General features: G+C 48.4%; 7 protein-coding genes across 7 annotated transcripts; 4 read left to right on the plus strand and 3 right to left on the minus strand.

Annotated features, from left to right (window-relative positions):
- Window positions 1–821: 821 nt before the first annotated feature.
- Window positions 822–5,132, minus strand: F5B22DRAFT_588756 (uncharacterized protein). Its single transcript, XM_047973689.1, has 2 exons — window positions 4,174–5,132; window positions 822–4,081 (listed from the first exon to the last, which is right to left on the minus strand). The coding sequence occupies exons 1-2, from the start codon at window positions 4,686–4,688 to the stop codon at window positions 1,294–1,296; spliced, it is 3,303 nt and encodes a 1,100-aa protein (XP_047835374.1). The 5' UTR covers window positions 4,689–5,132; the 3' UTR covers window positions 822–1,293.
- A 3,775-nt stretch (window positions 5,133–8,907) lies between these two features.
- F5B22DRAFT_588759 (Six-hairpin glycosidase-like protein) lies at window positions 8,908–10,865 on the minus strand. The gene is made up of 2 exons (XM_047973690.1): window positions 9,270–10,865; window positions 8,908–9,197 (listed from the first exon to the last, which is right to left on the minus strand). The coding sequence occupies exons 1-2, from the start codon at window positions 10,404–10,406 to the stop codon at window positions 9,105–9,107; spliced, it is 1,230 nt and encodes a 409-aa protein (XP_047835375.1). The 5' UTR covers window positions 10,407–10,865; the 3' UTR covers window positions 8,908–9,104.
- A 1,981-nt stretch (window positions 10,866–12,846) lies between these two features.
- F5B22DRAFT_264674 (uncharacterized protein) lies at window positions 12,847–14,961 on the plus strand. Its single transcript, XM_047970132.1, has 5 exons — window positions 12,847–13,361; window positions 13,423–13,466; window positions 13,610–13,667; window positions 13,750–14,111; window positions 14,183–14,961. The coding sequence occupies exons 1-5, from the start codon at window positions 13,215–13,217 to the stop codon at window positions 14,523–14,525; spliced, it is 954 nt and encodes a 317-aa protein (XP_047835376.1). The 5' UTR covers window positions 12,847–13,214; the 3' UTR covers window positions 14,526–14,961.
- Window positions 14,962–17,012: 2,051 nt separating this feature from the next.
- Window positions 17,013–18,030, plus strand: F5B22DRAFT_642172 (uncharacterized protein; the record flags this gene model as incomplete). Its single annotated transcript, XM_047978085.1, has 4 exons — window positions 17,013–17,180; window positions 17,307–17,618; window positions 17,793–17,826; window positions 17,951–18,030. 4 exons carry the CDS (start codon window positions 17,013–17,015, stop codon window positions 18,028–18,030), a joined length of 594 nt encoding a protein of 197 aa, XP_047835377.1.
- Window positions 18,031–18,317: 287 nt separating this feature from the next.
- F5B22DRAFT_588771 (uncharacterized protein) lies at window positions 18,318–20,515 on the plus strand. Its single transcript, XM_047973691.1, has one exon. It carries the CDS (start codon window positions 19,037–19,039, stop codon window positions 20,372–20,374), a length of 1,338 nt encoding a protein of 445 aa, XP_047835378.1. The 5' UTR covers window positions 18,318–19,036; the 3' UTR covers window positions 20,375–20,515.
- Window positions 20,516–20,544: 29 nt separating this feature from the next.
- On the plus strand, window positions 20,545–22,018 carry F5B22DRAFT_264723 (DUF846-domain-containing protein). The gene is made up of 3 exons (XM_047970133.1): window positions 20,545–20,808; window positions 20,942–21,271; window positions 21,414–22,018. Exons 1-3 carry the CDS (start codon window positions 20,712–20,714, stop codon window positions 21,572–21,574), a joined length of 588 nt encoding a protein of 195 aa, XP_047835379.1. The 5' UTR covers window positions 20,545–20,711; the 3' UTR covers window positions 21,575–22,018.
- On the minus strand, window positions 21,859–24,227 carry F5B22DRAFT_264818 (uncharacterized protein). The gene is made up of 3 exons (XM_047970134.1): window positions 23,468–24,227; window positions 22,161–23,405; window positions 21,859–22,103 (listed from the first exon to the last, which is right to left on the minus strand). The coding sequence occupies exons 1-2, from the start codon at window positions 23,847–23,849 to the stop codon at window positions 22,462–22,464; spliced, it is 1,326 nt and encodes a 441-aa protein (XP_047835380.1). The 5' UTR covers window positions 23,850–24,227; the 3' UTR covers window positions 21,859–22,103; window positions 22,161–22,461.
- Window positions 24,228–25,997: the final 1,770 nt, after the last annotated feature.

The following is a 25,997-nucleotide window of genomic DNA, read 5'->3' on the forward strand; positions in this document are numbered from 1 at the left end:
AGTTTGCTTGTACGTTCCTCAGCCTGCTTGGCAGGCACTGTGAGCGTCTCAAGGTCGAAGCTAAGCCAGCCGCCACCTCTGTCTGACTGGCGGGACACAATGACGTCAACCATTCTGTCTGCCCCAGCGCAAAACACAGCATAACGAACCATCAACCATCCACCATTCCCTTAAATCGATATATCAATCGATGGGATCATCATACCGACTGCCTTACACAGCCCGTAGCTGACGACTTCCCCATACATATTAGGTAACGAGAAATACCTGACTGTGTAAATCTAGTCTACAGCCCGGATAACAACCCGGGCAGCTCTGCCTCGCCCAGGCACTGCCCAGGACAGATGTGTTCTATCTAGTGCCGAATTGCCGTTGCTCGTCTGGGGAAGCTTCAACAACTTGACGTATTTTCTGGGGAGCGTACGTGTCTAGCGTTCTGTTTTCACTCCTGAGGACCTACAGTGGGTATGGCAGGGAGGTATCTCACAGGCTGCCGCTTATGTGGCACGGCATCATCGCGTCATTCAGGAAGCTATCAATAGCACCAACACTCGAGTGTGTGGATCTTCAAGTGGCACCTCAGCAAGTCTAGCGGCACAAGATGGCTGCGTACAAGATTTCTGACGGTGCTGAGAGCAGTACTCAGCTGTGTGGTAGGGGAAATAGGAAGTCTTTGTCCAAACTCGGCTCTCTTGGTATCTTGAATGTCGCCAATGCAAATACATGTGGTTTCTGATAGCCTAGAGGGTAGTGGTAAGTAATTGTGTGAACTCCAATCTAACAGCAGAATATGCATATAAAATATTAACCATGTCACAAACCTTCAGACTAGAGTAGCCATATATCACGCAGTCGCAAATAGTTCATGATAATAATAAGTATACACACCCCTTGTATTCAGCCAGCCTATTACAATGCTGTAGGTTGATTTCATCCATCACCTACCAACCCAAACCTATTGACCTATGTGCGCTTTTCGCGTAATCCCTCTTTTGTGTTCATCCTGCTTCACCATTCTCCAATATAGGTACATATAAATAAAGTACTAAGTACTAAGTGTAAAACATTAGGCACATAAAAGTTTTCCCCATGCCGTGATAAAAGACAATATACAAGTATGGCGATAGAGTACGATTGGGCATGCTGGTATGCCAAGGCCGGGTATTATTCCAGAGACAGTGCTTATCATCGTGAGCCAAGAGAAAACGATGCCGCTGTCCAACGCTGGTAAATGCTCAATCAAACATATAAGTAATGCGCCGTCCATGATGATTTAGGTTCTTCGTGAATTTATTATGACTGAAGACTCTTGAATCGTTCTTCGAAGGATTTAATTTTCTCCGTCTTCAGCTCCCTCTCCAATTTTCGTGTCTGGTTTATAGCAGCTTCACGCTCCTCCTGTAACTGGAGGACCTCGATTTGCGCTGTGTTCATGCGTCCGACCACTTGCTGCATCTCCACGTCGGCATCCATGAGCGCATTCTCTAGCTCTGCCACACGTGCTTTGAGGTTGTCGATCTGAGTTTCTTCGGAGACATTCATGGCTGGCCCAGAACGCGTAATGCTGAGACGAGGCGATAATGCACCCGGAGCCGAGAATAAAGGTGATAGTGGAGATTTATCGGGAAAAATGCGCGGTGAGCGTAGACCATCACGAAGCCTCGTAAGCTGTACGTTATGGCTTTCTTTGAGGTTTGATATCTCTTCCTCATGATGGGCAACTCGATCTTCCGATGCCGCTTGTGCTGCTTCTAGTTTCTCTTCCAGAGACCGCAAATGCGCTTGCATAGTCGTGATCCGCTCCGCGTTAGCCTTCTGATCAGCGTCACCTCTTGCTATAGTATCAGCAATCCGTGAGCGTAGTTGCTGGTTGGTCGAAAGTTGCTGTTGAACTTGGATAGCTAGCTCTTCTACACGACGCGCTGATTCCTGGAGCTCATTCGCCAGAGCTTTCTCCGAAGTGAGATGGGCAAGCTCTTCGGCTTTGAGCGAGGCAAGCCGTTCCTTGTACGATGTTACTTCATGCTGAGCAAGGTCACGCTCTGAAACAGCTACTGACAAAGCTTTCTCTAGCTTTTGCATGGCCGCCAAAGTCTTCTCATCGCCCATAGCACCCATTTCTAGGCTTTTGACCCGCTCAAGTGACTCCGCATGGGTCTTCTGGAGATCATGATATGCGGCCAGGAGAGATTCCGAAGTGACTGGTGTGGCAAACTGATCGCTACCGCTACTCAAACGCGCAAATGTTGGAGGGATAAGGATATCCTTCTCTTCGAGAAGTTTACGGAGGTAGGCTACCTCTTGTTCTGCCTTATCAAGATCCATTTTTAGACCAGCTAGACCTTTCTCGACTTGCCATTTCTGATCCAAAGCCTCTTCGGCTCTTCGGCGCAACACAGTGATCTCAGCTCGGAGTTTACCAATGTCTCTCTGAAATCCAGCTTTCTGTGGCGAGGAAGTCAGAAGTCTATCGCGCTCCATCTCAAGAACCCGAATCTTCTTCTGGTTCTCACGGTTTTGGTGTTCCTGTCTCTCAAGTAGATTCTTGAGTGCTCGGTGTAGTGCGTCACGTTGTTCTTCAACATCCTTCAAGCGTTCTGAAAGCTGATCACGAGACTCTGTAGATTTAACTGTCTTGGATCTAAAGATACCAGAGGGTGGTCGTTGGAGCTTGAAGGATGCACGTGAGCCACCGACAGAATTAGAACGAGAAAGTGGCGCACTTGTAGTTCCACCTTCTTCGGATATGCTTTCCATTTGCACCTGTTTCAAATTTGAGTTTTCGCTTCTCAGGTTATTAAGCTCCTGTTGCATCTTAGTAGATTCATAAGTCATTTTCTCGAGCTCAGAAGCCTGGCTCTCGAGACCCTCGACACGGGCTCGAAGCTGTGGAACAATCTCGTCCCGCAAATTATCTCGCTCGTCAGCAGCATCCCGAAGCTCTCCCTTAAGTGCCGAAAACATGTCCTCGATGTTATCTTTGGCTTGCCGTTCTTCAGAAAGCTTTCGTCGCAGATTTTCACAGGTCGCCTCCAGCTCCTTGACGCGATCACCAGCGTCTGTACCGTTCACCGCATCCAGGTCAATTTGTGATGCCTTACTTGACAAGTCCCTGATTTGTTCGTCCATTTTCTGTCGTTTTAGCCTCTCATCTTGCAATTTAGTCGTCAGCTCTAGTCTGAGCTGCGCCTTTTCTTGCTCTGACCTCCGCTGTATCTTCTCAATCTCCTCTCTCGATTGGTCATATTCGCTAAACTTAGCCGAACTGTAGCCTGAGTCAGAGAAGTAGTCACTAGTCCTCTTATTTCCAGTCACTGTCGGATTATCCTTTTCTGCTTGTAACCTGTCTACCAGGTCTTCCAAATCTATCTCGCGCCGAATGGATGCCGCCAACTCGGCCGAGATGGCCTTCAACTCGTCTTCCATTTCGTCGATTTGTGTGGAATCCGGTGATACAGCTGAAGGGGTAACCAGGTACGATTCGCAATACTCCCGTGAATCAGGGGAATCGGCTTGAACCTTGCTGGCGTCAAATGATGAATGTGGACCAAGTGTGGTGATTGGTGATGCATCTGGCTGGCTACCCGATCTTGAGAAGTTGAAGGGTGAAGGAAGCGGTGAGTAGGCTTTCTCTGAGGCTTCTGTAGTGGGTGATGATGCCCAGCCAAAGAAGGTGACGAGTCTGGAGTTGGGAGACTTGGGCAACGGTTTGTCCGTATTAGGAGTTTTGAGTTCGTTACTATTCGTTCGAATTAAGGACGCCTCGTCTGATTTGAGCGTCAACTGTTGTGGTATGGGCTTCCGTGATATGTGTAAAGACATATTATGATTAGGAGTAGTATTAGTAGTACGGGACGAATCAGAATTATAGCCGTCCAAGATGTTATCGCTGAGGGGGTCTTCGTCTTCGTCAGCCAATAGATCGTCGTACAGCGTCTGATCCTCCGTGTGTGACGGCGCTGTTTGAAGGGCTGCAGCGTGGCTGTCAGCGGATCCTTGGCGTTTGGCTCCAGCCGCGATAGCAGCCGAGTCGGTGTTCCCAGAAGTAGAAACAGAAGGGAGCTGATTTTCGGGAGATTTCCTGGTTAAAATCGCATAGATTAGCATGGCGCCATGATCCGGCTCCCAGGTCCGAGCCGCGCTGGATTGTGGATTAATGAAACATTGACTTACTCTGTGGCGATTTCGAGCAACGCAATATCCCTCGCACCTGATGTTAGTTTCGTTGTAGATTCCCAGCGAGGGGACCGCGACATAGGCTGGACTTGGGCGTGTGGGAACTCGTAGACGGTAGGGCTGTCCACGGAGAAGGAGCGGTCGTATCTCTGCTCGGGTCGTGGCAGGCTCTTCACAACGCTGGCCAGATGCTCGCCCGAGGAATACCGCGTGGCAATGGGCGAGGCGGTTGCCGACAGCGGCTTCCGTCGAATTGATTGGACTGGAGAGGCGGGAATGCGACCGTTGTTGAGGACAAGGCCCTTTGTGTTCCTGGATCCCGAAACAGAAGACGCCGGAGGGGTGCTCAGGGGTGGCGGCTGATCAGCGTAGAAAGGGAACGCGGAGTAGGAAACATGAGTTGAGGCAGACGAGGTCTCGGAAAGGGCTGACAACGAGGGATGGTGCTGATGATGGGTTGTGGCAGCCATGAAGGGCGGCTCTTGTTGGGAAGGCGAAGTGGCGGTAGACATCCCGAGTCTTGTGACCGGTCCTAACAAGCAAGGCTCTCTCGCTCTCTCCCTTGTCCGTTGGCCTATGTTCGCATACCTAATTACACAGCTACCTGACAGGCGGCCTTTCTCTGGTGGAATGCGAATAGTGCCAACGCCGTTCCGGTAGCTATGCCCCGTAGTATATTGCCTACTTGGGGTATCACACCCTGCTGCAGCAGCTGACTATCTGTTGACCCCCAATTTGAGCCAAGGGATTTGCACGAGACTGACGGGACCAAGGGACTTAGAACCAGGAAGAGCAAGGGCTCGAAACTCGAAATGAGATGAGACAGTCAACTCGATTGGATTCCAGACTCTGATGAGCAGCGACAAGGACGGTCGACAATTCTTTGAAAGGGGGAGAAATACGCTACAAATCCACGATTCAACCATGGCTGCATGCGATCGCAGAGGGAAAAGGGGGGGCCAGTAGCGGGTCCGCAGCGTACCTTACACTAGCACTGCTACCCACCAGAATACGCTACCCAGCCAGCGTCCACTAGACCGTATCTGACCGTAAGTGCGATGGACAGTAGGGCCACAGCGTTACAGTCGGCCAATTAGCAGAGATTAAGAACCAACCAACAATCTCATCTCTCATCTGCCTCTGCTGGTGGTTGGTTTGGACGAGTCTGGAGGAGCTAGCGAAAATGGCAGTCAAGCCGCCCCCAGTTTTCATACCCTGGTTGGTGTTTATTCGGCTATTGTGAGTGGTTGCGGGTGGAGAAAAAGTGCCTTTAGTATGGGGCGCTAGTCAACTACTGGTAAGTGCCCTGTAAGTGGTAGTGGCTGCATGGCCCTAATTGGGAAGTATCCCGGCTCCTGCCCTATCCATGCCCACCTTCGTCAACTCGTAATTTTACTCTTATCGCCGGCTCCCTGGCTCGCCTGGTTCTGCTTAAGCCCCTATCTACCAACCACATCGCTCTACTACTGCTCAGATACCTATTGCTCTAGTCTTCATCCTTCATTATTGCTCGGTACTATCGGATCTCCAAGTAAGTACCTACTCAGACTCTTCCCCTGCAGTATGCAGGTACATCGACGTGTGTTAATCGATGGAATGGATTCTCGATCTGAACAACCCCTACAGCTCATAGGTAGGTTCTGGTAGTATATTGAGGGATTACAGTTGGAAGAGCACAGACACGCGTCTTTTCTTTGAAGGATCAATTCGCTCAATGCAAGATCGTCAATGTCAATGCGAGATCGCCAACACCAACCAAACGACTCTAGTCCCGTCTAGTGTACAGTATGATAGAGTACATGAATTATTACTGTAAGCCATCTCAGGATTTGGCATGGTTGAGCGATGCTAACTACATACTTAGATATGACGTTCAACCCTCTAAGTAAAACGACGATATGCACCCTATAACCAGTGATCCTGTGTGAAAATGGGGGGTTGGCATGGACAATACAACCCTACTCAATAACTCCCGGTACCCGAAGAGACATCGCTACAGAACAGGTACTCCAGTATTACCCAGATTTGATCAGCATTTCAATTGTGAAGAGACATGTTCATCAGCCTCCCTTTGTCCAACAAATTCTCTGGAAGCGTACAACTTCTTGAGTACTATGTAGCGCGCGGCTAGCTAGCTACATACATATGTACTTACCTAGGTAGCTTAACCAGGTACCTAGGTACACAGACTTCATACATGTAGCGATTCATATCGGTTAAGCATATAATATGATGTGCAGCGCATCTAGATGCGCTTCTGCCTCTTTTGCTTTGACTTGAGATGCCCGTACAGGCAATTGAACTGCAGAGCCAATGAGCATCCCTTGTTGTCGGGGTCTTACAAAGTAAGTAAGCGCCCCTTGAAGTTCGCGCGCGTGCTACCTTGGCGTACTAGGTATTTAGACTAATACTGAGCCGCGCGATGTTTTAGCGTCCACTCGGTTCACCAACCACCAGCATCAGTGGCCCCGCCTCATCCCGCCCTCCCTGAAACATCTTCCCTTGCGCGCATCCAGGAAAAGCGAAGCCAAGCACGTACAACCACCCATTTCGTCTGAAACGAAGCGAGTCGCTATGACAGATGCAACCCTCACACGAGCATACTGTACTCTATGTAGGCAAGCGATATACTATGTAGTAAGTATGGGATGGGGTAGGTCCCCTTTCCTGGCCTACTCAGTATGGAGACGTCGGGTTTGGACCCCGGCGAAGACTGTTATAGAAATCGCCGCCTCCCCCAATACACCACGTCGTATAAATGGAGTCCTCCCAACCTCAATAGGCCGAGTTCTGAGATCAATTATTAGTAGCTATTGAGTGTCAGCTAGATGAGGCATGCAGCCGATGTTGAGATCCGGGAATAGAAACCTGTTCTACTCCCTGGAAACTACATTTTGTTCATTTGTAGCCCTTGTCCTGGATCTATCGGAATTTTCCGTCGTATCAAACCAACTTCGCAGAGCGAATGTTTCAGATATGTACATATTGCTTTTTTTGTGGCCTTTTACCTACCGATAACTTGTGGCGGACCTAAACGGGATACCGCCGATGGGTATGATCCTGCAGAGCATCTCGGGCGAGAGCTTCAAAGGGCTGGCGACATTATGCCCCGGATCACAGCAGCATGTGAGAACTAGAGATTTTCGGAATAATGTCACAAAGTACTACCAATGTGAAATGGATCAGGAGAGAACATTCCCATTCGAATTCCATTTTTCCATGGCTCATATGATAATTGACAGACAGAGAAGCGATATATGTGGCAATAAAATGCTTTGGGGGAGGGTAGACTCCTAGCACGACAATGGTCTTGCATCTAGTTTTGTCCCAATTCCAGAAGGGATTTACATGAATGCACCTGCTGAACGGAGCTTGAAGATAGTATAATTATCTTTTGAGGGCATCATTTGGAAAGAGCGATCGCGATTTCGCTTCTATATCAAGTCAGCAAGACGGGGCAGGAGCAAGAAGAGCTTCGATTTTCCAAATATCTCGACTAATAGAAAGGTTAGTAGAGTAACTTATCGCCCACATGCTGCCTCATTCTGTACAATTCAAAGAAAAGCCAGGGTTGCAGCAAGCTACCCCAGTACAGCTTAAAACTCGCGAGCAAAGCGTTGAAGACATTTGACCGAGTAAATTGCTAGCTAGGATGATTATCGCTTTCACAGAAGAGGCACTTGCTACAGAAACAAAGACCTGACGACCACTCAAGTCCTTTCTCGGCAAGTTAACATGTTTAAATTGCGTCAATGTTGAGTTCTTCTAGTCAACCGCTTCGACGGACAAAACAATACAGTTCCACCAACGGAAGCAAAAGTTGAAAAAGTGTACGAACAAGCCCTATTTATGAGTTCCAATACATCTTGGGCTCGATCTTTTTATCTAACTGAGCAAGAACTCAGTGGTATCAAGAAAGGGGGCTAGGCTGGAGATGTAATGAGAGGTTAGAGTAGGACTGTTCACTCTATGGATTACTCCCGAAGCACCCGGGAAATGGCGCAGCCAACGGAGTCAATAAAGGGGCTAATACCAAGGTTATCAAGTTCATGTCATGGAAGAAGAGGGTAATCGTCTCATAAATATACCCATCGTACCCCGTAACTGACATCGTGCTCTTCACGTAGCAATATAATAATGATGCATCTATCCTGTCATGCTAGCCTATGCTTCAACTAGTGTTTGAAACTCGTTGGTCAGTTCACTTAGACTCTTTCGTACATAGCAACTGTCTTAATTCCTCCTTCCCTTCGCTGTCGTCGAGAACACGATATGAGTGTCCGCAGCACAGCAAGTACTACACGATAATCCCCAGGACTATATAGCTTCGGGCTTCGTGTAAGCGAGCAAGAAATCACCTAAGTGATCCGATTTTTAATTTGATACGAATGGGGAGACCAAATACACAAGAAGTTGGCGGATACCCAAGGTGACGAAGGGCATGTTTCAGTATCTTGTATTTTTTTCAGCCTGTTTAGTCTAAGGCTTGATTACTTCTTTAGACATGTGAGGTATTGAGGGCGCTTCCCGTATCTTCGAGAGATCAAGGGTCCGATGGACATGCCTACTCAAATAAAGGCCTGACAATGCAAGTATGTGTTCCAGTCAAACCTCATCTAATTGTCCGCTCGAGTCTTGAGCAGCTCGGAACGTGCGGTCATGGACTGGTAATCTTTACAACATGGAGAGGCCCGGTGAGCTAATGTTCATTAATCACACCTAGTATTCAAGCATGTTTCATTGCGTGTCTTATTCTCTTGGGGAGGCGAATTCCTCTTAGATAAAAGTAGATGTTGATTGTAGTAGATAACAGTACATGATTATATAATTGACGGGTGAAGGGGGAACCCGACCTATCTTGCGATTATAAAATCTAATTTTAGAATTATTAGGGTCGAACGTCTCTTGGTCACGCAGTATCACCACACTTAGTGGCCGAGTCTCTCGACTTCAAGCGAGGCGAGAATATATGCAGCAGAGCCAAGAACGCTGTTGTAAAGGATAGGCTGGTGAGTGTAGTACTATATCAAAATGGTCAGAGAAACAACTACAAGGCATGACGCTTGGGATTAGTTGGGGGGGGGGAGACTCACATCGTAGGATGCAGTCGAGTTCAGACTGCATACAGCCACGGTTCCGTTGTAACCAACAGTTCCATCGGCCTCCTCAACCACGAAGTGCTTGGTAAGGTATTTCTGGGCCCGGATTGCTACTTTCTTAGCTGCTGGGGTGAATTTGTGTGGCAGGTACCCCAATCGGGAACCCTTCAGCAGAGAGTAGGCGAACATCGCGGTGCCGCTCGACTCGATGTAGTTGCCCTCGCGTCGAGGCTGGTCTACGACCTGCCACCATCCGCCAGTGCACTTATCGACGGCCTTGACAACAGCAGGCATCAGCGTCTGGAATTTCTCCAGAAATGCCTTTCTATACTTGTGGGGAGCATTTTCCCTTTCCAGAATTTCGAGAGTGTCAACCAGGGCCATAGTGTACCAGCCAAGACTTCTACCCCATACGTAAGGGCTAGCTCCCGTCTCCGGGTCAGCCCAGACGGCTGTTTTCGTGAAATCGTAGCCATGAGTGAGCAGACCAGTTGAGTGATGGTGGCAATGCTCCCAGAGAGTCTCAAACTGATAAAGCAGGTCATCTAGGGCCTTTACTCTGCTGTTGCTGCTAATTTGCGTCGTCGCGAACGTGTAGAGAGAGTAAAATGGTCCCAGAGAGTACATGCCATCCAGGTAGCTCCAGTACGGGTACACGAAGTACCACAAGCCGCCCTCCGCGTTTCGGCGGTTCAGGTCGATGCTTTCTCGCAGAGCCTCCGCTGTGGCGCGGTAACTCTCGTGACCTTTGCCATGCGAAAAAGCCAAAACAGCATTGCCGTTGGATAGCCGGTCCATGGGATAAGAGAGCGCATTGTTGCTCGCGTTTGCCAGGAATTGAGTGGCGGATGTAGTGCTCTCACGAACATACTGTGCGTAAGGCTCACCCGACTTGTGGTAGTACTCGGAAAGCGCAGTAAAGGCCTTCTGGACAAAGCCAGCCTGCAGGGCTTCGGATGACCCTCCCAAGCCCGTCATGATGCCCTGGCCGCGGGCGATGATGCTCGACGCCATGCGCTGAGAATCAGGCTTGCTGTGGCCATGGTGGCCATGGTGTCCATAACCGGTGGCCGTCACTGGCGCACCAAAAAGAGCAGCGGCGAAGGTCGCCGCGTAAATGGGACCGCGCATCGTCGCTAACAGGTAGATGGGAGAGGGTAAGGAACGGATGACGCCAAAGTGGCAAGTCGAGAGCGAGTGAAGCGAAAGGAATGAGGGGAAAGCAGTTTTGCTTCACCTACTAACAGCACTCTCTGATCGTCGGCGACGCATCGCCTTGTATACCTCGCGCTCGCTCGGTCGAGGCTGGGGTGCTGGGTTGGTCGGCTGTTTAGTGCAAACACTAGACAGCCTAGAGACTATTTAGCCCAGGTAAAGCCGTGAAAATGCAATACTACTTAGTAGCTAACAGATAACTGGGCTCCCTCGGCTTCCACTACTCGCGATATTCCACTATCATCAGGCCATGGAAGCTAGTGCACCCGTCGGATAGTAAGTGCTTAATACATAGTAGCTCTATTGCCTCGGAGATGGAGGACTTGGGGTTGTGAAAACTAAGGAAGCTGGGCAGCTCGAGGGCCCCTGTGTATAGATTGTTTGCTACTTATTTTGTGGTGCACACTGCGGAAACAAGACCTCAATCTTGTTATTACCGCATTATCGCACTACGGATAAGACGTTATTTTATTTTATTTTATTTTATTTCTTCGGCTACGGCAACGGTGCACAAATGGAGGTATCGTCCCGGTTTTCCTCTCAGCTGCCAGGGAGCTAGTATCGAAAAGCAGGTCGAAGATGTTACGCCCACTTCCCGCCCAACCAAAACCAAGTGTTTTGCCAGCTCAAGCTATGATTCGTAAGCATACTTAGTATAAGTAAAGCTCCATATCGATTCATATACTACAATGACACTATCCTAGACTTTACCGGGTCAATGAGTCTTTTAAACCTCTCGCTACGGGATTCGATGCTGGGCATTGGAGCGGGCCGGCCGCCAAGGTGGGACCCGTGCCGAGCCCGTTCGATCCCTCTTCCGCACTCGCTTGATTACATACCTAGTAGATAACGGCATTATATGTTTCTATCAGGGTTGCGTTTCTTTTGGTTAGCTGAGTTACCGAGATCTGTGGCCAATCCAGCTGGAACGTGCAAGAAAGAGGGATTAAGCTTGGTGGAAATGATATACTTATAAGAAGCAATATGTACGGTCCTTTCTAGAATCATAGAACTTAGTAGAGCTATCTCAAATGCTAAGCTACATTGAGACCCAAGCTCACACTTGCGGTTATGAATCTGGGGACTGTCATTATATTTGGTATACGCATAATTATACAGAATCCTTAGTGAGGGCGCGAAAGAATAGCTCCATATCAAAGCTGGAGCATCCGCCCTGCCGCCGAGTAGTGCCGAGCGACGAAGATTGGTGTCGACTTTTACTTGTGTGTACTAAGTTATGTAGAACGATCCTTCAGCGGAGAACAATCTCAATATGCCTGTTCATTTTGTGTATTTGTGTACTACTTATTCGAGCTATTGCAAGTGCGTCTAGTAGATGCATACTAAGAGAACCCACATCGCCTTCGTATGTTCACATCAATTTGCTTTTACGGTGTAGCTGCTTGTCGTTTATCCAAGTGCCATGCTGAGCGTAGTAAATTCCGCGTAGATCTACTGCTTAGGCTGTTTCCCCCTGAGCTAATCGAGTGTACTCATCCGCACTCAATCCACAGGAGGTAGGGTCATAAGTAAGTACTCAACGGTGTATTCTGGAAGAGCGTGATCCTGTATTGTCTACATATAGGTATTCCCCACGATGGCAACGTGGTGTATGCAAAACATCGATGATGCCACTCGCGAAGACCGTGCACTGTTTCCACCACAGATCCATTGCCTCCATTCAGCTTGATTGAGTGGTATGATGTGCGGGGTATGTGGTCGAAAAACTTTGAGAAAAAAGGAATGGTACATGTACAAGAAGCAGCGCGGAATTTGCACCTGCGAAGCCAAGCCGGGCTGGCAGTTCTAGCGAATGAAAGAGAGGCGAGGCGCTCGAACAAGGCGAACTTTGACGACCAGTACGAAGTAGGTAACCGACTTGGCGCAGACAGCATGCATCATCCAACTAGGTATTGCGCTCGTTGTGCCGTCGCCTCTCTCCACCAAACCTAGCTCAACCTAACCCGTAGAACGCAAAGAAGAATATCGCTCAGCGATCCTACACTAGTGTCAGATAGATCCAGCTTTCACCGTAAAGTTGCTTGTCCAACTTAGGTAGGTGTTCGTTATGCTCATGTTGTATTGTCCTTCACTTGAACAGCATAGAATACTAGACATAATTCCATGCTAAGGCAGCGTTACATCCAGGCGATCAGCATACTTGCATACGGTGCTGCCGAGCAAGACCCCTGCTTTCGCCTAACTCCTTGTCACAGCTTCTTGAGCTACAGATGGAATTCCTACCGCGGGCACCGGGAGGATAGCGCCACTCTCGCCCATATCTGTGTTGAATCCAACGTTAGCGATACTACAGTAATAGGTTATCAAATGTTTTTGTGGAAGAGATAGAAAGGCTCCCGTTGAAAATGGTGTAGCTCGAACACGATGACCTAGAAGGCAACCACTAGGCTTTCCATCTAGAAGAAAAAGGAAAGACACAAAACAAGGGCCACCTGCAGTGTTACGTTTGGCGTTCCCGATACCAAGTTTAAGCCACTCCAGGTTTGTGGCAAGCCTACATATCCAGGGCCCTCGTCCGTCGGATTCTCTAGACGGCCCCTGTTGACCTCAACGAATCTCCTCCCCGCTATATCAACGCTTTTACGCCTCGAAAGTTTTGGTTTCCCGCCGCAACAGGCATGTAAAGTAGGGTGGAAGCTGGCTGTTTGTAGTTAACGGCTTGTCGTTCGTTTGAAATATATACGAAGATCTTCTTCCGACAAAATGGGCAGCCATCACGACAGTCTTTTCGCTGCAGCGGTCCTCTTCCTGGTACTGAACACGGTTGTCGTGTTCTCCCGAGTTTATGTTCGGACAGTGGTGATTCCTGGTGGTTATGGTTGGGACGATTTTGTATTATGTTTAACATATGTGAGCCAGTCCTCTGTTACAGCATTTTTGTCCGAATATGATCTAATCAAATGCCGAACAGATCGGTTTCGTCATCTCCATAGGACTTGGTTTCGCTGCTATGCAGTACGTATACAATCTATTATACACAGACCTAGCAATGCCTCGTTATTTTGCATCACATGCGTTCATACATGCGCTCTGAAAGCGCGCGGAAAATACTTTAACTCAACTAGATACCGTCGGTTCTAACACTTTCTTCTTCATAGTTATGGGTATGCTGCAGACGATGTTCAGCCTTGGTACGATGTGGCTACAGCAAAAATGGTATGTTTCTAATCATTGATCGGCCAGTAACGCTCTTATACCACTAGATAATTAGCTGACCAACTCCTTCGCTTCTTTTAAGTTCACCTACGGAAACCAGACAACCCTCTACATTTCAGCAGGTTTGGTAAAGCTTGCTGTAGCGCTAGTTCTTCTTCGCATATCGATCTCCAAAGGGCTACGCGTTATCCTCATCATATCCATGGTTGTCGTTGGTATCTGGACTGTCATCACGGTCGTTTTCGCCTCTGGTATTTGCGCTACGGGTGGTTCAAGCAACTGGGCTGGAAGCCAACGTTGTACTGACGTCGGTTATTTTCGTACAATCTCCAACATTTTCATCGATTACTTCTATGCCCTGCTGCCGATCTATATCCTTCGAGGTTCCCAGTTGCAAACAAAGCTCAAATACATAGCCATATTCCTACTTGGCTTGGGTATCTTGTAAGACACCCCAACCTATTTTACCATTTCATTGGAGTATCAAGAAGCTGACACATGTAACTCTATCGTAGTGCAAGCACCGCAACGATTGTCAAACTCGTCATCATCGTGCGTCTTCCATATGCGAAAGGCGAAGTGGCAGACGGACTCCACTACGACCTCCTATTGTGGGCCGATATCGAGCTCGGCCTCGCCATTCTTGCGGCGTCTGCGGCTGCGCTCCGGCCACTACTCAGACATGTACCAGCCCTGTTTGACGGAACCACTAAGAATGGTACTCGTGGTACGGAAGAAATCGGACCATACCATGAACTTGCGGTGCAAAGTGACAGAAGAAAGAGCAAGACAGCTAACGAGACAACGGTATCAAAGTCAAAGACGAATTCTGATGACGATTTATTTCGGATGGCATAATCTGCTTGGATACCACCAATTGCGCTTTACATTTCAATCACCTAATCGCGGATACCCAAAAACTATTCAATGTTTGACGTCGTGACGTTGTCGGCATAGACCCAATCCCTACATATTAACAGCCTAAAAACGCGTTTCTAATATGGCTTTCATGATACCCAATCTGTTGTTTTGCCAGGTGTCGTCTAAGACGAAGAAAGTCACGGACGTTCTCGCATAAGGAGCCGTTACTATCCGTATATTTACCGATAGTAGACACAGGTGGCTTTAGAAGCAGTCAGAGCAGCGTTTATATGAATCATGAAAGAGGGGCTCTTTCAAAAAGCCTTCGAGGCACCATTGAATGCCCGCCGAAAGATTAGGCCTTCATCGAACCATCAGCATCACTTTGGCAAGAGGTATGCGATATGCCCTTGAGATTACGCTTAATGTTTAAAACAAAGATAGAATATGAATGAATAATGACGATTTTACGTGTGCTGCCGTATTATCCCTCAATTGTGCAAGGATGTTGATCTCTTCCAGCCAAGTACCAAAATCAAACAGGTGTGCTTCTCAAAGTCTCCCCTGCATATGAAACTAGTTATGGCGATCTGCTATGGATATTTTGTGGCCGTGTGACACGAGCTGCATGAAACATATTATTAGAAATGTAGATCAGGGGGTTTTCTAGGTTGTAGATATTCACACCTCTAACAGTCTGGGCTGACTAACCGCCAGTGGCTGCCTTCTTTCCTTTATTGTTTCTTATTGAGGGACAGAACATATGATTTTAGTTATATTGGCTTGGCCTCTCGAGAAGTATCGTCGTCGATTTCTCACTGCGGAGCTATTAGTCATCCTAACCTAGGCTGCAACTAGGTGAGGAATCATGTGTTGGCTCAAAGGACATAATATCCTATACAACGACTATTGCCCGTGTGATAGACTAAGACTCTCAAAAGATTGCCATACCATTCCGACCCCTTCAAATCTTATTCGAAAGAATCGATTTCGATGCAGCTCACGTGTGAGGGTAGTGAACCCGAAAACGGACCGAATGTAGTAATTCTTAATAATCAAATCGATCTCGGACGTCAGCTGGTCGATTAACGAGGTAGCACATGGGTTTGTGTTGCCAGCTCCTTCATGGATGGTCGATAAACAGTATTCTCGCCGAAGAATAGACGAACCTGACAGATCAAGCGACTAGGTCGCGGGTGCAAGTATGCAAAATTGTGCTAGGATTCTCCGGATTGCTTTATTGAATTTTGCTGTCAAACGCCTTAAATGTCTAAGGATTTTTCCAGTAGGATGATCTCGCCTACACCAGTTCTTCTGCAACATTGGTGTGTCATCGTACAAATGAGCATGATTATATGGCAGCCTGTGCGTAGCTTGCTAATAAGTATATAGAAGAGTCGAATGAAGGCATAGGTGTTTAGTAAAGATTCAAAGCCATGAACGACGTTGTGTAGTGGCTATGATTTAAGCGAAAGAACAAGATCTGCCTGAGACAGCAGCTTTGTGGCACATCACGAGAACACACTAGAACATAGTACCATCGGCGCCGGCAACGGGATTCAACCGATGATGGGTTGCATATGTCTTAAGGACCAGCTACATCGCCCTCGCCTTAGAGCCAACAAAATATGTTCATCCTTCTTGAATCCAAACGATACCAAGAATACGTACTCACTTATCGAGTGCGAAAGACCTTAATGTGTGACGGGTATGGAAAATTAGGAGGAACACGCGTGCGTGGCTCTGAACTCGATCTGTCAGACGCTGGATTGCACCTGCCATTCTCATACACGTAAGCTCGGTGTTCGCTAATTGATTCCGTCGTCATTTACGAGAGTTTAGTCTCATAGCCAGATATTACCCTCAGTATATCCGCCACGTAATGTGTTGATATTGCCAGGGCGACGAGATCAGCCCTTCATCTCAGAGGGGTATACCTGTCGTGGTCATATAAGTTTGAAACCATTAGCTGTTTATTGAATAGTCATTGGGTATTAAGATCTACGTCGCACGGAAGTCTTGATAGGAATATGTTGGTAGACCCTGAGGCCAACACAGATCGAAGTACCCGGATATGTGGATTTCTGTGACACGGCTCGGGAGCGTCCGTACATCACGATCAAAGTCTTCATGGGCCCATTCTGTCCATAGACGAACAGGCAATCATTGCACTTCTAGAAGCGAAACCTACAGGTCTTACGAGATACCGTCGTACATCGTCGCTTTGTAGATTTGCACTGTGAACAATTGCCGCGTGTATTAGGTGATTTATTCACGCTGTCCAAACAACAGGGTTTTCCGAATCGCCCCATGGTCCCTCTCATGTCCGTATCGTGAAGATTCCAATCGCTTCATATAATCCGCTCTCCCCTGCGTCTTCCGTCTATCCGGCATAGCATTTCGAGTGATGTAAGCGGACTATGCGAATATCATATATAACTTCTTCTTCTGCAATCATATGTACACACAGACGCTTAGGAAAGAATGTTATTGAAGACGACGGCGCTGACGACGCTGCTTCTGGTAGCGAAAAAGGGTATGTCTAGTCCGGCGCACACGCCGAACAGTTTGTCAAGCATACCGGATGAGACAGACCTTGGCTGGACAGGGCGGATAGAAGAAGACGGCGAACTCAAGTCATTCACAGGATCAGTACGTCATCCCCATTTCCTACATTCCATCTAGCAAAGTCATCGGTTCGATGTGTCACAAACGTTCCCAGTCATCACCAACAAGGGAGGCACGAGGGAGGACCAATCACTGACGCCTCATCCTTAGAGTTTACAACATATCGAAGCGCAAATCCTCGAGATTCAGCCAGATTTCACCTGGTCGCGCGACATCGAGCCAGCAAATTCGCGAGTGGAAGGCGATATCATTTGCGACATATCGTGGAAACCATCCTTTGCCTCCGTCTTCCATATCCGCCAGGGGATTTCATATCTCCACAAGATCCACGGCGATTGCGTCAACGGTCCGGGGCCGGGCAACTGTTCTCGCGTCTCGTGCTCGTATAATTCCGGCATCTGGTTCTGCAACGATAATCCGCAGCCGATGTCCGTGCCCTGCAGCACGTTCGGGGACCGCGCTGTGAGTCAATACTCCAGAATATTTGTTTTTCGGTTCTCTTGTTGTTAGGCCCGTGGTCTATAACGGCCTGTCTCAGGGGTAGTCGCATCGTGAGTGAGAACGGCGCCTGCCCCCCTAACATAACCACGATTTCAAGTGGTGATAGGATATGGCTGATTATTCCGCGGACTAAAGTGGGACATCATCGAAAAGTGCTACGCATATGGAGGTAAGCGTTACCTAGACTGCTCGTTTCGTCCCCTTTTTTGTTTCTACTGCCATCTTATCGGTCTACGCATGAAAGTCGATTCTGTCATGGCGTAGATAGCATATTGATTCTGGCTCAATCGCAGACTTCCCTAACGATTCCGTGCACGGACAAGTTTTTGACAAAGATGGATGGAACGTGATCGTTGCCGGTGCGGATTGCTAAAACTAAGATCAAGGGGTGGAATATATCCAGATCACCTGGTCCTCTGGTGTTTGGTAGGATGGTGTTTAGACCTTTGGGGCGAAGAGCTGAACTAGAGCGTTCGTGCAGATTCGATCTACGACACATATTTGGAGATGATAAGTCAAGGCGGCATCTTATCACCATCTGGTTCAACTTGACGCTTACTCAACTGTTATCTACATAGACTTGGTGGTATCTGCATTAGTCTGCAAGCAAGACATGTAGCTTGGCTTCCTGATATGGATGCTTACATCACAACGTTATAAGGCTACGGCAATTAACGACATTCGTTGCAACGCTCACGTAAACTCCCAGTGTCGTAATGAGTCATGTTACATGCCATGAGTATCCTCAGTAGCACATCAAACCTGACTGCGCATGTGCGGGGGAGACCCTCTTCTTTACCTTATCTCTTGACGACACCCAATGGTTATATTACTTAAAACCAAATGCGGAGATGCGTACCAAGCAACTGGCTAAGAACTCCTTTGTACGTCGTCTATTCCACGACTACCAGCTATCTACCGGCTATCGGACTTTTGACACAACTATGTCATACTTTGTTGTTGTCTAGGCCTTTTATGCACGTACTCATCCATGTTATTTCCTCCCACTCCCTCGTAATACCCTATCCCCAAGTTTATGAGCTAATGTTAGAGCTGATACCCGGTCAAACGGCGAGTGGAGTACTGATACGACAGTAGCTAAGTCTTAATCTTGAGGCTGGCATGTGTACCCGACATATATATTTTACGGAATAGTGGAGTTGTGAATCCGGCGTGGGACGGTTCGAAAGCCGAGAACGGGCAAATAGGAAGATAAAAGGAGCGAGTATCCTGATCACCGCTGCCCCCCATGATATGCCTACTCTTTATTTGTCTTCTAATGAGATCTGCCTTGCATCGAACTGGCATTAGATCGTTGACTGTTTTGAGGATCTAAATGAAAGGCATCTTAAATACGTGAGTTTTTGCGTTCGATTTCCATGGAAAAGATACTCGCGAAAGGACTCAGCCGGGTCCAAGACATAGCTGATGCAGTCAAGGCCGCCAGCTACCATTACGCGGTCAGGACGAAGACATCTTGGAATTCTCTGTCATTAAATGAAGATGTCCACAAACCTATTGCGGCGCTGCTCATTGCACTCCTAGCTTTGGCGACGGCGGTGACAATTGTTATTCGTAAGCGAGTGCATAAAGGTTCTCCCACGAGGCCAATATCTCCTACAACACCTCGCCTTGAGAAAGGGGAGCTCCGAAAATTTGGGAAATGGATACCCTCAGACTTCCGCATGCCTAAGCCAGAGGCATATCCGGATTGGTCGGTCGAGAACACAAAGCCCCTTCCATATAGGCCATTTCGCTACGGGCCGAAATACAACGTAACAATGGGGCTTCGGACATTGAAACATGAAGACTGGATTGAGCTCGACAATCACTTCCCGCGCTTTCATGCCGACAAAGCTAGAAGAATTGCAGAGCGTGGAGCTAAGTTATGTATGACTGCACCAGAGGCATATCCAGCAGCAGTCGAGCTCCTGGAAGAACTCACGGAGTACTTACCGGCACGATATCCTTCGCTGTATAAGCGTACAGGAGTAGGCTTGGACAATCTGTGGTCTGGCGAGAGCTTCAATATCGTTACGCGACCACTTCCCGAGGATCCTATGCAAATGTGTGCGCGTCTCATACAAGACGACCTTGCCATAATGGTCGAAAAGCCCGATGGGCAATACTACCTACTTGCAGGCTGCATAGTACTGCCTGGATTCTGGCGTCTCAGCGATAAATTCGGTATGCCTCTGTCGGAGATTCACACGTCGGGTGCCGTTCCGCAGTATAAGGAGAAGCTAGAGAAAGGTATGATGAACCTATTTCGGCGCCTTAAGCCAGAGGAGATGGTAGGGCGCCACAACTACTTCTTCCAGGTGGATGACGACCTTGGTTGGTCCTGGAGCGTCGGCCCCGAGGACGGGGACGTCAATGGAAAAGTGGGTTGGAATACAGCTGAGAAGGGCCGGGTTATTGACCACCACTACTTCCGGTCAGAGAGACAGACGCTTCGGCGCTTGCCGAAAAGCGGCGGCGTAGTGTTCACGATTCGAACATATTTCCACAAGATCACAGAGGTTGCGGAGGAAGACTATGTCCCAGGAAGACTGGCCAGTGCTGTGAGGAGCTGGGGAGATGATGTGAGTCGTTATAAAGGCAAGGAAAAGTACGGCGACGTCCTATTAGAGTTTCTTGATAAGAAACATGAGGAGCAAGTTGCGAGAGGCTTGGACCTCAGTCGTGAAAATGAAGTCAGAGCCTACCCGTATTGAAGAGAGCCGTAGTGAGAGCCTTCAAAGGTAGAGAAGATGATACACCTAGGTATCTGTATAGTTGCAGGTGTATTCAAGTGTATGCATGTAATTACGTAATAATGTCTCTTAGCTAAATGAATTGAGCTAGTTATGCAAGTATCCCGACTATTCACTATTCTAAGCAACCTGTGGGCCGCCAATGGACAGCTCGCCAGCTCAAGCTCTAAGGCCTTTGGTAGCGTGACGCAGTAGGTGGTCTGTAGTAGGCACCCGAATTATCACAGCTTTCTCGTCGCAGACGCAAGGGCACTTGCACGAACCACGACAACGACGTCGACGACAAATACCATTCCCGATGGAACAGCCACAGTCACAACCAACCGCCGGCTCTCTGAGCTGGCGTCTTAGCTCTCATCCGATAACGCTGCTCACCTTCCTCGCCTTCCGCGTCTGTAAGAATTCACCAGTCCCCATCCATCATCTAAGTCAAGATGACAGCCGTCTCCGGCGCGCTCTCATCGGAGGAAGAAAAGGAAGCAAAAGATGAAGAAGAGCAAGCTGATCATGTCTTTCGCGCAAATCTAGCCTCCCTTCTCGTATACCTCTTCGGCGTTATCTTCACGGACAACATGGTGCTCATCTTCATCATCACGATCCTGCTGCTGGCCGCCGACTTCTACTACCTGAAGAACATCGCCGGCCGTCGCCTCGTCGGTCTGAGGTGGTGGAACGAGGTTGACCCTTCGACGGGCGATAGCCAATGGGTGTTTGAGAGCAGCGAGCCCGGAACCAAGATTATCAACCCTACCGATTCCCGCTTCTTCTGGCTTGCTCTGTACTCGCAGCCTATACTTTGGGTTGCCCTTGCTATTCTCGCCATCATCCGATTGAAGTTCATCTGGCTACCTCTTGTGGGTGAGTACTCAACTCTCCTTATCGCGCTGGATGCTTCTTGAACCCATCCCTAGGTTGCAGCTCTTAGGACAGCTTGTTGCGGGAATCGCACCGTGTTAGATATGCTGAGAATTACTCGCTAACGTCTTTACCTAAACTGTAGCCATTGCCCTCGCTCTCACCATCACGAATACCCTTGCCTTCTCCCGCTGCGACAAATTCAGCCAAGCATCCAACATTGCGGGCAGCGCATTATACTCAGGCAATCTTGCCGGAAACATTGCGAGTAACCTGGCCGGGCGCCTCTTTACTTTTGGCCGCTAGACTTGAACAAACAAAATCTGCATTGTCTTATAAAGGCCGGATAAGGGACTGGGGTATGATAGGGCAACCTCAGCAATTTGCGAGTAGGGCTAGAGCTCACTGGGCAAAATGTATTACTGTAGGTAGGCTAAGGGAGGGTTAATCGTCATTATCTGTATCAACATGAAATTTCAAAGTTATTATGATCCTGGGGTTTACTTGTTATCAAATTCCGTTCCCACCAATTGCGGTAACCTAAAACCAACTTTCAGCAACTTACATGCACATCGATATTTTTCCGTAGAGGTTCCATATTCTACGGCTTAATCCGAGGACCCCAGCTCCATTTCGTTTCGGAGAGACGGTGTCAAACAGTGGAACCAGCTTAGAAGGCTCGTGAGCCATCATGGTACCAAAGATGATTGGTTGTCTTCACGAAAAGTAATATATAAACATAACGAAGCTAGGGTTCTTTCGAAACCACCACCAACATCATCAAATCTAAAGATAAGAGCAATCATCACCTCCTAGACACTGGCCTGCGGAAAACCTAATGTATTGGTGAGTAGGTAGGTAGGTAGGGAGATAACGGATACAAGTTAATTACTAAAACCACAAACGAATGCTCAAAGGGGGGAATGGCTTTCGCAAGCCTCATGTGCCCGTCTCCCTTGATGGATATAACCTTGAAAACGCCCCGTATGATTCCTGGATTTTTTAACCTCCGGTGAATATGTAACGAGAAGAAAAGACAGGAAAAAACAGTAAACAGAGAAACGCCTTCCTAACGATGAAGCCTTGGAACTGAAGAATTGAAGGGAATCGAGATTATATTTCTGTCACACAAGCGGACTCACAAAAATATTGTACTTCTTTCCCCCGGGTCAATCCTTCTCCTCTCCTGACTTTCATGTGGAATTGTTGTTATGTCCCCTTCTCCCGGCATTCTCTATCGCCGCGTCCAGCTGCCTCTCTTCCTCCTCAAGCCGTCTGATCTCATCCTCCGTCATACCCTCCTCAACAAGATGCGCATACCGCGACGCAATTATAGACGTTGGTGTCGGCGCGCCGCGTCCCCAGCTAATATCCGTCTCGCTCGCACCAGCAGGCGACACAGGTATCGCCGCCGCCGCCGCAGCACTCGTGACGTTACTGCTCGTGGTCCTGTGATGTTGTTGTTGATGATGCTGAGGAGGTTGCGGTACAGGCGACGTGGTAGAGCGATCTGAGTACGGCGCGTAGACGTCGCCGCTCGGCCGGCTGTCGTACACGGACTGCGGCGAGTTCGACTCGCGGACCACCGGCATTTCTTTGTCGGTGATCATGGCCTGGCCGCCTACGTCGGAACTATAGCTCTGCATCATGTGGTGCGTCTTGCTGTTCTTTTGGTTGCGACGGCGCCGGAACCAGAAGAGCCATGCTAGGACGCCGGCTATGATGAGGCCTGCTACAGAGACGCCCACAGCGACGCCGATGGTGGCGCCTTTGCTCAGGCCATTCTGCGTTGATGTGCCGACCACTGGGCTAATGGTTCCTGCGGGGTGAGTAGCATTGGGAGTAGAAGTTGACGTATTCGGGGTTGTTGTCGAAGGGGGTTGGTTTGGAATCGCCTTTGTAAACTCATCCCTTGCAGCCGGAGCCTTGCCACCAATTGCTTCGCCTTTACCTGTCCTCTGCACATTCGTCGCTGCCTCTGATGATTGCGATACATCGTCGACGGCAGAAAATACTTGAGAAGTACTATTGCCCGTGTCTGTTGAACTCGTCCATTCACACTTGACATAAAGTGGCTGTTTAAGCCAGTCCGGTGATTTGACATCGCTCCATTGAATGGAAATAGTATGGTTATTGACTAGGTCGAATGAGTTAGCTCGTCTACCTATATTCTCCATTTCAGATAGGGAATAATCTCACGAATCAAAGTGGCATTATTATTGCTTGAAGTGGGTTGATCGGCTGCGCGGAGGTTGAAAGCTTTAGTAGTTGCTGTTGTTGGAGGTCCTGTCGCCGATCCTAGTGAACTATCTACATGTATGGCGATGAGCTCATCATTGTTTCCATGCACATCTCCCGACTCAATAAATCGTTGCAACTTAATTGCGTTTATGGTCACATCTTCCTTCGTATTGAAGTGGAATGTTGGTGGTGGATCAGCAAACCGTAGGAATACTGTATATCCTCTTCCCAAGGCGTCGAACGTAATCACTGGCTCTACCGGTTCGGTATTATGCTGGTCGACCGCAGAGACACCCATTAAAGAAGCGAAAAGCGTGAATTTGGCGACATTGTGCCGCATTGTCGTCAAGTGCAGCACTGGCCGGTGTGTCAACTCGGCCAACCTGCATGCGTGCTCTATGACCCGATTCGTACCAAGTCCTCCCACCACTCTCTGGGGTTGCTACTCCAGCAATCTGCTTCGCTCGCTCGAGAACAAAATCTACCGTCCGTGGCTCTCGGATTGACCTTATCAATGGAAATTTATGACGTACGTAGAGTTCGGAGGAGCACCAGGCTTGTGAGAAAAGAGAATACAGTCAGAGATAAAAAGTGCGGGCGTGAGAAAAGCAAACAGCAGGATGGTCAGACCCGAGTCGGACTACGGTCTTGGGAGAGCGAGCGCTAGATTTCGGATTTCAGCACATCCAACGTTCCACCGTATCTAAGTGGCCAGTTCAGCTAGCTGTACACTAGCGTAGCTGAGTTCAACGTGACCGAAAAGAGGACTGGGCTTGGGGTCCAGGTCCAACTGTCGCAGCTATGTGCCAGCCGCAAAAATAAAGGGTGTAAGATGGCGGGCTGTGTTCCTATTAGACCAGTGGAGAAATGATAGGCGTTGTCAGCAAGTGCTTTTCTCGGGCAAATATACCCCAGCACGCGATTATTCGAAGGGATGGCCGCTCAACGCTAATGTTCAGGTAATTGCTTCTCCCGAGAAAGAGCTTAAAGAATACCGTACCTATAGCACGTATATGGTTTGTTCATCTGATGAATGCTGAACGGTAGATACGATTGATTCTCCAGACTAGATAACAAAGCCCCCTCCCTTCCCCCCGGGTTTCATCAGATCAGACGAGGATACTTACTTGGTAGTTTCAAAGCCTGATCCTCTCTAACAAGGCCAGGACAATCTTAGTAATAAGACCACCTTTCCGAATACGCCAGCGTATACCTACATAACCGTATGTAGATTCTTTTTTCTGAGGAATGGACTATTACTTACTAGCTACCTGCAATGTCACCCACATAGCCGAACAAACAGTGTTGCACGATATGGCGCAGTCATCCATCCGCCAGCTAGCCTGCTTGTCTGCTGAGCGACCAGACATGACGATAAGAAGTGACATGCTCAGATGTCGGTCCCAAAGACAGACAGACAGACAGACAGACAAACAAACAAACAGTGACGAGGAAGACTCTGCTCGTAAGTAAGTACATAGTAGTTGATGCCAAGTTAGCTGGGTTACTTAAGTACAATCACCACATTGGTGGGCTGAGGCAGGTTTCGCAAGGGGGCCTAGATCCTCCTTGCCAAATATAGCCACGTACCAAGCCTAATATAGCATGGAGCACCGCACTAATTCGAAGCCAACGGCGGAACCGTCAGCCCTGCTGCATTGCAACCAACTCATGGGTTGCTCGGTTGGTAGCGTGGGCAAACGAAGGGGGGGTGGTGTCCGTCTCGGATATATAGTGGGCATGACGTCTAAATCACTCGAGAAAAAGACAAAATTGGTGTTGGGGCTCGGGGCTTAAAGTTCTAGAGAAAGGTAGGTTGCTTCATCACAGAACTGTAAGCACGGGGAGGTACAGGTGAGATGTTGAGGGCTGGGGTCGGATTTGCCCAGTTCTTTCACAATATATTGGACACACTATGCCATGCTCAGTATGGTGCAATGTAGGACAAAGGGTGGCTGAGGCGCTGCAGGATCGTGAGTGGTAGGTAGCTATGTTATGCGCTCAAAGCCTGTAGGTGAGCGGCACTTTTGCATGCCGGATCAAGCGGATTCGATGTACATATGCCACGGGTAATACCAACTTCATCATCTCTACGAAGTAGGAATCGTACACGAAAGGGACGGGTATTGGTAATGATTCCTACATAAGTGCATACCTGAGTAGGTACGTAAGGCTTGCAACCCACTGATACCAAAAACATCCTTCAGGCACACGCTGTGCCTCCCGAGATGCAAGAGATATCTTTCCGAGCGTGCGATAAAACCCAATTGAACGCACTCCTTAATGCAGAGTGTTATCTATACTATGTAAGTGCTATTATTGTTTTGCCTTGTCCCATCACATATTTGGGATCTCCGCATCTGCCTCGGTTCGTGTACTTATGCTAGAATAGTATATTGACTGAGGCAATGCACTCGACGACCCAAGTGCGGATTCTTTGAGAGCTGTACAACCATATCTCATCTAGCTACGCTAACATCCAGACTCT

This window comes from Xylaria bambusicola, assembly GCF_022495145.1.
Source record: "Xylaria bambusicola strain CBS 139988 unplaced genomic scaffold F5B22scaffold_3, whole genome shotgun sequence".
Taxonomy (NCBI): Eukaryota; Fungi; Ascomycota; class Sordariomycetes; order Xylariales; family Xylariaceae; genus Xylaria; species Xylaria bambusicola.

What these genes read in the sequence shown, in the direction of transcription:
- F5B22DRAFT_588759 (XM_047973690.1), bottom strand. Translation starts at nt 10,406, where the DNA reads ATGCGCGGTCCCATTTACGCGGCGACCTTCGCCGCTGCTCTTTTTGGT. An exon ending in ACTCGACTGCATCCTACGAT is followed by an intron (nt 9,198 to 9,269) that starts GTGAGTCTCCCC and finishes ATTTTGATATAG; the next exon opens with TACTACACTCACCAGCCTAT.
- F5B22DRAFT_264723 (XM_047970133.1), top strand. Translation starts at nt 20,712, where the DNA reads ATGGAACAGCCACAGTCACAACCAACCGCCGGCTCTCTGAGCTGGCGT. An exon ending in CTTCCTCGCCTTCCGCGTCT is followed by an intron (nt 20,809 to 20,941) that starts GTAAGAATTCAC and finishes GCGCAAATCTAG; the next exon opens with CCTCCCTTCTCGTATACCTC. An exon ending in CATCTGGCTACCTCTTGTGG is followed by an intron (nt 21,272 to 21,413) that starts GTGAGTACTCAA and finishes CCTAAACTGTAG; the next exon opens with CCATTGCCCTCGCTCTCACC.
- F5B22DRAFT_588771 (XM_047973691.1), top strand. Translation starts at nt 19,037, where the DNA reads ATGGAAAAGATACTCGCGAAAGGACTCAGCCGGGTCCAAGACATAGCT.
- F5B22DRAFT_588756 (XM_047973689.1), bottom strand. Translation starts at nt 4,688, where the DNA reads ATGTCTACCGCCACTTCGCCTTCCCAACAAGAGCCGCCCTTCATGGCT. An exon ending in TTGCTCGAAATCGCCACAGA is followed by an intron (nt 4,082 to 4,173) that starts GTAAGTCAATGT and finishes GATTTTAACCAG; the next exon opens with GAAATCTCCCGAAAATCAGC.
- F5B22DRAFT_264818 (XM_047970134.1), bottom strand. Translation starts at nt 23,849, where the DNA reads ATGCGGCACAATGTCGCCAAATTCACGCTTTTCGCTTCTTTAATGGGT. An exon ending in TAATAATGCCACTTTGATTC is followed by an intron (nt 23,406 to 23,467) that starts GTGAGATTATTC and finishes CATTCGACCTAG; the next exon opens with TCAATAACCATACTATTTCC.
- F5B22DRAFT_264674 (XM_047970132.1), top strand. Translation starts at nt 13,215, where the DNA reads ATGGGCAGCCATCACGACAGTCTTTTCGCTGCAGCGGTCCTCTTCCTG. An exon ending in TTGTATTATGTTTAACATAT is followed by an intron (nt 13,362 to 13,422) that starts GTGAGCCAGTCC and finishes AATGCCGAACAG; the next exon opens with ATCGGTTTCGTCATCTCCAT. An exon ending in ATGTGGCTACAGCAAAAATG is followed by an intron (nt 13,668 to 13,749) that starts GTATGTTTCTAA and finishes GCTTCTTTTAAG; the next exon opens with TTCACCTACGGAAACCAGAC.